Source organism: Notothenia rossii (genome assembly GCF_949606895.1).
Source record: "Notothenia rossii genome assembly, chromosome: 9".
NCBI lineage: Eukaryota > Metazoa > Chordata > Actinopteri > Perciformes > Nototheniidae > Notothenia > Notothenia rossii.
This window is the reverse complement of record NC_136907.1, coordinates 79,794,596-79,805,023: the sequence shown is the minus strand read 5'-3', so window position 1 is coordinate 79,805,023 and position 10,428 is coordinate 79,794,596. Positions and strand designations below refer to the sequence as shown.

The window sequence follows — 10,428 nt, the reverse complement described above, 5'->3', positions numbered from 1 at the left end:
TTAGTTCCTTTCTAGCCCAACATTAGCCTCCTTAGCTAGCGGTGGTAGACAGTCGAGCGTCATGTGACGTGCTGTAGTTCCTTTATAGCCCACATTAGCCTCCTTTAGCTTAGCGGTGGTGACGGTGAAGTCATGTGACCGTGCTGTAGTTCCTTTATAGCCCAACATTAGCCTCCTTTAGCTTAGCGGTGGTGACGTGAAGTCATGTGACCGTGCTGTAGTTCCTTTATAGCCCAACATTAGCCACCTTTAGCTTAGCGGTGGTGACGTGAAGTCGTGACCGTGCTGTAGTTCCTTTATAGCCCAACATTAGCCACCTTTAGCTTAGCGGTGGTGACGTGAAGTCATGTGACCGTGCTGTAGTTCCTTTATAGCCCAACATTAGCCTCCTTTAGCTTAGCGGTGGTGACGTGAAGTCATGTGACCGTGCTGTAGTTCCTTTATAGCCCACATTAGCCTCATTTAGCTTAGCGGTGGTGACGTGAAGTCATGTGACCGTGCTGTAGTTCCTTTATAGCCCAACATTAGCCTCATTTAGCTTAGCGGTGGTGACGTGAAGTCATGTGACCGTGCTGTAGTTCCTTTATAGCCCAACATTAGCCACCTTTAGCTTAGCGGTGGTGACGTGAAGTCATGTGACCGTGCTGTAGTTCCTTTATAGCCCAACATTAGCCTCCTTTAGCTTAGCGGTGGTGACGTGAAGTCATGTGACCGTGCTGTAGTTCCTTTATAGCCCACATTAGCCTCCTTTAGCTTAGCGGTGGTGTGGTGAAGTCATGTGACCGTGCTTTAGTTCCTTTATAGCCCAACATTAGCCTCCTTTAGCTTAGCGGTGGTGACGTGAAGTCATGTGACCGTGCTGTAGTTCCTTTATAGCCCAACATTAGCCACCTTTAGCTTAGCGGTGGTGACGTGAAGTCATGTGACCGTGCTGTAGTTCCTTTATAGCCCAACATTAGCCTCCTTTAGCTTAGCGGTGGTGACGTGAAGTCATGTGACCGTGCTGTAGTTCCTTTATAGCCTAACATTAGCCGCCTTTAGCTTAGCGGTGGTGACGTGAAGTCATGTGACCGTGCTGTAGTTCCTTTATAGCCCAACATTAGCCACCTTTAGCTTACCGGTGGTGACGTGAAGTCATGTGACCGTGCTGTAGTTCCTTTATAGCCCACATTAGCCACCTTTAGCTTAGCGGTGGTGACGTGAAGTCATGTGACCGTGCTGTAGTTCCTTTATAGCCCAACATTAGCCTCCTTTAGCTTAGCGGTGGTGACGTGAAGTCATGTGACCGTGCTGTAGTTCCTTTATAGCCCAACATTAGCCACCTTTAGCTTAGCGGTGGTGACGTGAAGTCATGTGACCGTGCTGTAGTTCCTTTATAGCCCACATTAGCCTCCTTTAGCTTAGCGGTGGTGTGGTGAAGTCATGTGACCGTGCTTTAGTTCCTTTATAGCCCAACATTAGCCTCCTTTAGCTTAGCGGTGGTGACGTGAAGTCATGTGACCGTGCTGTAGTTCCTTTATAGCCCAACATTAGCCACCTTTAGCTTAGCGGTGGTGACGTGAAGTCATGTGACCGTGCTGTAGTTCCTTTATAGCCCAACATTAGCCTCCTTTAGCTTAGCGGTGGTGACGTGAAGTCATGTGACCGTGCTGTAGTTCCTTTATAGCCCAACATTAGCCACCTTTAGCTTAGCGGTGGTGACGTGAAGTCATGTGACCGTGCTGTAGTTCCTTTATAGCCCAACATTAGCCTCCTTTAGCTTAGCGGTGGTGACGTGAAGTCATGTGACCGTGCTGTAGTTCCTTTATAGCCCAACATTAGCCACCTTTAGCTTAGCGGTGGTGAAGTGAAGTCATGTGACCGTGCTGTAGTTCCTCTATAGCCCAACATTAGCCTCCTTTAGCTTAGCGGTGATGACGTGAAGTCATGTGACCGTGCTGTAGTTCCTTTATAGCCCAACATTAGCCTCCTTTAGCTTAGCGGTGGTGACGTGAAGTCATGTGACCGTGCTGTAGTTCCTTTATAGCCCAACATTAGCCTCCTTTAGCTTAGCGGTGGTGACGTGAAGTCATGTGACCGTGCTGTAGTTCCTTTATAGCCCAACATTAGCCACCTTTAGCTTAGCGGTGGTGACGTGAAGTCATGTGACCGTGCTGTAGTTCCTTTATAGCCCAACATTAGCCTCCTTTAGCTTAGCGGTGGTGACGTGAAGTCATGTGACCGTGCTGTAGTTCCTTTATAGCCCAACATTAGCCGCCTTTAGCTTAGCGGTGGTGACGTGAAGTCATGTGACCGTGCTGTAGTTCCTTTATAGCCCAACATTAGCCACCTTTAGCTTACCGGTGGTGACGTGAAGTCATGTGACCGTGCTGTAGTTCCTTTATAGCCCACATTAGCCACCTTTAGCTTAGCGGTGGTGACGTGAAGTCATGTGACCGTGCTGTAGTTCCTTTATAGCCCAACATTAGCCTCCTTTAGCTTAGCGGTGGTGACGTGAAGTCATGTGACCGTGCTGTAGTTCCTTTATAGCCCAACATTAGCCACCTTTAGCTTAGCGGTGGTGACGTGAAGTCATGTGACCGTGCTGTAGTTCCTTTATAGCCCACATTAGCCTCCTTTAGCTTAGCGGTGGTGTGGTGAAGTCATGTGACCGTGCTTTAGTTCCTTTATAGCCCAACATTAGCCTCCTTTAGCTTAGCGGTGGTGACGTGAAGTCATGTGACCGTGCTGTAGTTCCTTTATAGCCCAACATTAGCCACCTTTAGCTTAGCGGTGGTGACGTGAAGTCATGTGACCGTGCTGTAGTTCCTTTATAGCCCAACATTAGCCACCTTTAGCTTAGCGGTGGTGACGTGAAGTCATGTGACCGTGCTGTAGTTCCTTTATAGCCCACATTAGCCACCTTTAGCTTACCGGTGGTGACGTGAAGTCATGTGACCGTGCTGTAGTTCCTTTATAGCCCAACATTAGCCTCCTTTAGCTTAGCGGTGGTGACGTGAAGTCATGTGACCGTGCTGTAGTTCCTTTATAGCCCAACATTAGCCTCCTTTAGCTTAGCGCTGGTGACGTGAGGTCATGTGACCGTGCTGTAGTTCCTTTATAGCAGAAATCATAAAGTGGTGTTCATATGTGGATATTATCCTGCTGTATGTTTGCCAAGAGTTTCACCTTTCATGTACTTACAGAGTGTATTATGTTTGTGTCTCAGTAACCCAGAGGAACAACTCGGAGTGTATTTACATCTGTGTGATGGCGGGGAAGATGGGTAAGTAGATCTCGATGGACACCTTCTGCTTAGTATTTTAGAAACAGATGTTTAGTGTGACCATTTTGTGTGTGTTGTGTCCAGGCAGAGAGGTGCCCGACCTGTGGGAGGTGGGCTCCGTCACACCGCTGTTCAACCAGACCATCGTGGAGGGGCCGCACAGAAGTGTGTCCACATCTCATCTCTCATTCACTGAGAACAAGCAGTATCACCACCAGGGGGCAGAATCTACTCAGGAAAAAACAGAAAATCACATTTATGGATATTATAACTAAACAAACTGAGCTAGAAGACACCGCTATGATTTTAAATTAACATCTCAACACAACACAGGAAAATATCAGCGTACCTGAGAAATAGTTTTTTGCTCCAGTCTTTAGTATTTTTAAATCACTGCTTACTTTACTTAACAGGATTTTTGGGTCAGGGACATGAAAAAGGTCCTATCACCACTAAACCTTTTTTTGGTTTTTGTAATACATTGGTTCATAGTTGTTTGAGTCACCTTCTGTTTTTCTTCCCATTGTCATAATGGAGGCGGCCTCTTTGTGGTTCTTTCATTGTGTTTTTGAATCTCTTTTTAGTCATTTAGAGTCTCTTCTTTTTTCAGCTGACTTGCAGTTCTTTGTAGAGATTTAATGTCTCTGTGTGTCTCTTTCTAGTCTTGCTTCCTGAAAGTAGCAGATTGGTTTCAGAAGCTAGCATCATAAGAAAACATTGGGGAAAAAACCTTTTTCTGGTTTCTCAAAGTTTTAGTGAATTCAAATTTGTAGTCCTGAACAGAAAGGCATAAACTTTGAGTAAAGACAGAAAGTGTTTCTCAGAGAAAGTGTGATCCATTTTGCGCTGAGGACGAGTCTACAAATAGCTTGTTCTGGTGTTAGTACAATTAGGTATAGTCCCTTTGCTCCTTCCTTTTACTGACCCTTTCTCTTTCTTTTCTCAGTAGGCAACTTGTCTTCCTTCAAGCTCCCTGTCGGTGAGTAACCCAGCACCTTGCAAAAAGCAAACTCAAGCCTCTAATGTCCTCTTTAAGGATGCTTCAGGAGCCTTTTTAATTCTTGTTTCCAATCCTCTACTTCAAACCCCAGAATGGCACCAACTGCCCACGAATCTGAGTCACATTTCTCCATCTGGGATGAGCTCCATGTTAACCAGCAGAGTCGTCTCCAGCGCACATGGTGAGTCTCTGCAGGACGCCCGTATATTCGTTTAATTTAAGCTCTGACTCATTCTGTTCAGTCTGGAACCTGCAGACTGGGGAGTGTTACCAAGAATAACTTTTAGAAGATGTACACAGGAATGAGCACCTTGTTTATTAGTAATACAGGCTACTAAAGGCTATAAACTGTTGTATATGATGTCCTGATATGGAGATAGAGTCACTATAAAGATCAAGTTTCATTGACGATATATCTGGTCATCTGTCCAAGAAAATTGTCCGACAGCCAGACAAATACATAGACCGCCAATTTTATGCTTTTGCGACCAAAGACAGCAATTGTACAGTCTTACTTTTTTGAATACAGATATCCTTTTTGTTTGGAAAAAGGCCTTAAAATATTAAAATCGTCTTAACATCATCTTAAGGCTACTAGTCACATCTTTTAAATGTATTATTATGTCCTCACTACACAACTTGAATAATACCAGTAATGCTTTATTTAAGGTGTGTGCAAATGTATTATAGTTACCTAATAATATGGGGAGTTACCTGTAAAATTCACAGTGTAACTTGGTACTGATAATAGATTAGAGTTGATGATAATCCTGGGTATGCTTTAAGCCTCATACCTACCTCATGATTGACCGGTCAATACAGCAATATGGTCCGGTTTGGTCCCATGTTTTTTCCTGTAAAACATTCACCTTTTATCAGTTTTCAGTTCAAGTGAATTTGTTGACTTGTTCAGTTTCTGTTGTACTTAGCTCCACCCTCGTGTCCCTTGTGGTTCCTAAAAAACGGGCGAACGGCAAAAAACTAAGATGGTGTTAGACGAAATACCAACATTTGGGCGTAAATATGGTTGTCCACAAAACATCCAGGTTCAGATATGCAGTTTTTGAAGTAAACAAAACCAAATCAGTCAATGCTGCAGAATCTTTACGACAAAGTAAACTGATACTCTTTGCCTGTGTTTTTAATTATTAGTTTCTCCTACAACTCCAGATGAAAAAGCTGCAACAACAGCAAAGATCTCCACTGCCCAGCTGCTGGCAACACAGCGCCAACCTGCAACCGGCTTGCCACAAAGTCCAACTACTCAAGATAGACCGGAGACGACCACAACAGGAACAACAACTGAAAGATGGACGACACAGAAAGTAACAACACAAACAATGACGATTGCACGGACAACAGCTAAAGAAATAACAACCATGTTACAGCCAACCACCACCACAGCGGCAGATCCAACTACAGCAACAACCCAATCCTCTACAGTATGGGTTCCACCAACCACAGTATCTGCTCCATCAACCACAGTATCTGCTCCATCAACCACAGTATCTGCTCCACCAACCACAGTATTTGCTCCATCAACCACAGTATCTGCTCCATCAACCACAGTATCTGCTCCACCAACCACAGTATCTGCTCCATCAACCACAGTATCTGCTCCATCAACCACAGTATCTGCTCAATCAACCACAGTATCTGCTCCATCAACCACAGTATCTGCTCCATCAACCACAGTATCTGCTCCATCAACCACAGTATCTGCTCCATCAACCACAGTATCTGCTCCATCAACCACAGTATCTGCTCCATCAACCACAGTATCTGCTCCATCAACCACAGTATCTGCTCCACCAACCACAGTATCTGCTCAATCAACCACTTTCCGATCACTGTCAGACTCCATCAAGGACCTTCAGACTCAATCAACCACAGTATTGGTTCCAACAACCACTGGAAAAGCTCCATCAACCACAGTATCAGCGCCATCAACTACAGTAAGAGCTCCACCAACCACAGTAGCAGCATCATCAATCACTGAAGAGGCATCATCAACCAATATATTGGTTCCATCAACCACAGAAGCAGCACCCTCAACAACAATATCAGCTCCAACAACCACAGAAGCAATTCCATCAACCACTATAGTAGCATCATCTGCCACACTAAGAGCTCCATCAACCTCAAAAACAGTGCCAACAACCACTTTGAAAGCTCCAACAACCATAGTATCAGCTCCATCAACCACAGTAGGAGCACCCGTAACCACAATATTTGTTCCATCAACCACAGTAAGAGCTCAAACAACCTCAAAAACAGTGCCAACAACCACAGTTAGAGATTCATCACCCACAGTACAGGCTCCACCAACCACACCATCGGCTACAACAACCACAGAAGCAGCACCATCTAGAACAGTAAAGGCTCAACCAACCACAGTATCGGCTACATCAACCACAGCAAGAGCTCCATCAACTTCAATAGCAATGCCAACAACCATAGCAAGAGCTCCATCAACCACCTTATTGGTTCCATCAACCACAGTAAGAGCTCCATCAACCACAGTAAGAGCTCCATCAACCACAGTAAGAGCTCCATCAACCACCTTATTGGTTCCATCAACCACAGTAAGAGCTCCATCAACCACAGTAAGAGCTCCATCAACCACAGTAAGAGCTCCATCAACCACAGTATCTGCTATAACAACCACAGCAAGAGCTCCATCAACCACAGTAAGAGCTCCATCAACTTCAATAGCAATGCCAACAACCATAGCAAGAGCTCCATCAACCACCTTATTGGTTCCATCAACCACAGTAAGGGCTCCATCAACCACCTTATTGGTTCCATCAACCACAGTAAGAGCTCCATCAACCACCTTATTGGTTCCATCAACCACCTTATTGGTTCCATCAACCACCTTATTGGTTCCATCAACCACAGTAAGAGCTCCATCAACTCCATTAGCATTGCCAACAACCACAGAATCACCTTCATCAACCACCGTAACAACACTATCAACCACAAGTTCAACCCTACTGGCCACAGCATCACCCAAACCCACAACCCTTTCACCAGTATTTAGTGCAACCCGGCTAACAACTACACACCGGCCGAGTACAACAACCCTGCACACCCACACCACAAGACTCTCAGCTGTTCTTCCCACAACAGTGGCTAGAAGGACGTTAGTGCCCCATAGCAGGAAAACTACAACACCCAGCAAGTCCATGGAAACAGAAAGAGCAGGTAACGGAAGTTTTTTGTAACTTTTTGCCATTTGTGTAAGTGATTCACTGACCAGATTTCCGTTTCTACCAGACATCTGGTCCTTGTATAACCAATTGAAAGCTATATCAGTGTACTTGGCTCAAGTCAAACATGTTTCCAGTGGGTGTTGACATTTACCAGAGTTGTCCCTTGATATTCGGTTGAGTTCCTCAGAACTGCATCTCTGTTACAACCCGATTTACAGTTGACGTGGAGCCGTTGGCAGCAAGTGTTGATTGGCCAGGGTGACTGTCAGCCCCTCATTGTCTGAAACCTTGGTTCAATGCCCGAAAAATGGTTAATTGACCCCTCTCTGTAGGGACGATCTCTGCCCAATTAGAAGGAGCTCTAATATTCTAGTTGTCCAAGAGGAAGGGTTAATTGGATTTTGAGATGGACAGAAGAGCAATTCTCTTGATTCACCAATATATATATATATATAGATATATATATATATATATATATATATATCTCTCTATTGAGAATATTTAGGAAAGGACATATTGATAACATGTCAATAATTATATAATATCTTGTTGGCAGTTGAATGACCTTGACTTTTTTGTCCGTCAGTTCATCTATGTTCCGATCTTCACCTAAGGTCATGAGTTCTGAAAGTTCTGATGAGTGATGAGCTTGCAGATAAATGTGAATATAATGAGTTGTTTAGTTAGTCTGTTGGTGGTCACCTTTAGAGATGCCACTGACATCTGGAGGGAGCTCGGAGTAGAAACAGTTCTCCTTTGCAAACTCAATATGCAGTTTGAGGTTTTTGTGTTGTAGGAGTCCCCAGAGTGGAACCAGAACATTCTGGAGGGAACATATCTGTTGTCTGGTCTAAGAATCCCGTTAGGTTTCCCAAACATTGCTGGGTAGAGACGTCTCGAACCCCCCACTTAGCCTGGTTCCCCTAAAACCAGGCCTCGAATAATCAGTGGTAGGGATGTCCCGATCACCTTTTTTTGCTCCCGATCCGATTCCGATCATTTGATTTTGACAATTTGCCGATACCGATTTTTCCCGATCCGATCTCTATGCAATGCATTAAGGGGAAAAAAATCATTCAAGTTGTCCCTTAAGGTTATTTTTTTATTTAAATTGGATATTCTATCCAACATGGATATAGCTTCTTTCTTTCACAGCAGCATTGGATCAGTTCAGTTGTGCAGCATTGGATCAAAACAAAATAAAGCTTATCAGTACTCGTTTGCTTACTGCTACAATTAGACACTGAGCCCACTCTGTTGCCAGATTTGAGAGAAATAAGCAGGTCTATGAAAACAAGCCCCAAAGAAGCAACACATACATGATGTTCTGTAATTTGAAACCAAAACTAAGGCCTCAGGATGACTTTTAGACTTGAACATGGTCATTTTTGTTTTGTAACATTGAATACAAAATTTAAAAAAAAGTATTAAAAAAAATAAAAGAAAAAAAGAATCCCGATCCCCGATTTTTTTTCTCCCGATTCCGATCTTTTGAAAATCACGTGATCGGCTCCGATCCCCGATCACGTGATCGGATCGGGACATCTCTAATCAGTGGTATAGTGGTGATATTGGGATGTTGATGGTCCACTCATGGATCTCATTATGCACCAGTTTTATTTTTGCTGGAGCAACTTGAAATACCCTTAGGAATATGTAGTAGGCTTTACATATCTAATGGAAAATGATAAACGTAACCCTTGTGTTGTGTTAAAAAGCTGTTTCTGTTCATGGTGCTCGCGGGTCAGTTTTGACCCATGATTTACCTCAGTCCAAAATACTCCAAAATAATGACTATCATCCAATATTGTTTTAACTACATCATAACTAACTTATTATGCATTCAGAACCGTACAATCCTGTTGTAATTGTATTGTATGACCCCAAAACACATTACACCAGATATTTAAGTAAAACATTTGATTCAATTCACTCATTATACTCCCTTTAGTGAGACAGTGGATAATCATGTCATCTGACTTAATACACTTAAAAGTATTGTTACAGTTGGTGAAGGGGAGGGGTGTCTAAAGTCAAATATGAATCTTGATTGGGCCACATGTGACCCCGAGTCACCCCCAACAATTCAGCTGGGTCTTCCAGGACCCGAACACCAAATGAGACACTTTGTTTTTTAGAGACCTGGAGACTTGGCTAAAATGGTCTAAATCAGTGTTGTAGCGTTTATAAAGCTGTTGTGGAGGACATCATGAAACCTTGATCCGATACAAAAAGCTAGAGCGTAGTTATTATATAGTTTGAACTTGAAACGGGTCACGGGAGACCCGAACACAACGTAAGGGTTAAGAAGGATTTCAAAGGGTAATGCTGCATCAGGGACTTTTTCTTCTGAATCTTTTGAAGAAGATGACATACTGTGTTTCCTCCACTAATCAGGAAATGGAGATACAGAATAGAGGTAAGGAGTGCTGCACAATGTAAATACAACAAGTGAAGTATGTGCTATAACACGGATCATCATTTTCTTTTTACATTACATTTAGCTGAGGCTTTAATCCAAAGAGACTTACAATAAGTGTGTTCGACCAACAAAGTACAACCTTGAAGAAAACAGAATCATATAAGTACATCAGGTTTCATAGAGCCAAACATTTCAAGTGCTACTCAACTGGCTTTAGATAAGCCAGCCCTTTATTAGTATATAAGTGCTTTGTTAGTAATTCTATCTCTGGAAGTGGAGTCCAAAGAGATGAGTTTTCAGTCTGAAGAAGATGTGTAAGCTTTCTGCTGTCCTGATTTCAATGGGGAGCTCATTCCACCATTTTGGAGCCAGGATAGCAAACCCACGTGTTTTTTGTACATTCATTAGTTTATCATTTTGTTTTTAGGTGTGACTGTTAGTAGGATTTCACCTAAAGACTGCAGTTTCTGTTGAAGTTAGACTCCATAAACCCGACCCCCTCTCCTCACATCACTACAACAGGTCC

The 10,428-nt window shown here is 43.5% G+C and overlaps 1 protein-coding gene across 1 annotated transcript in view; it reads left to right on the top strand.

The window, feature by feature from the left end:
- Nucleotides 1–3,127: 3,127 nt before the first annotated feature.
- LOC307019987 (uncharacterized protein) overlaps nucleotides 3,128–10,428 on the top strand; it is a gene marked incomplete at its 5' end in the record, with an annotated part of 13,422 nt that continues 6,121 nt past the window's right edge. The window contains 6 exons of the mRNA XM_079651081.1: nucleotides 3,128–3,146; nucleotides 3,209–3,265; nucleotides 3,350–3,430; nucleotides 4,212–4,244; nucleotides 4,357–4,446; nucleotides 5,418–7,472. Of these exons, the coding sequence (XP_079507207.1) occupies nucleotides 3,128–3,146; nucleotides 3,209–3,265; nucleotides 3,350–3,430; nucleotides 4,212–4,244; nucleotides 4,357–4,446; nucleotides 5,418–7,472 (2,335 nt within the window). The remainder of the gene's footprint in view (nucleotides 3,147–3,208; nucleotides 3,266–3,349; nucleotides 3,431–4,211; nucleotides 4,245–4,356; nucleotides 4,447–5,417; nucleotides 7,473–10,428) is intronic.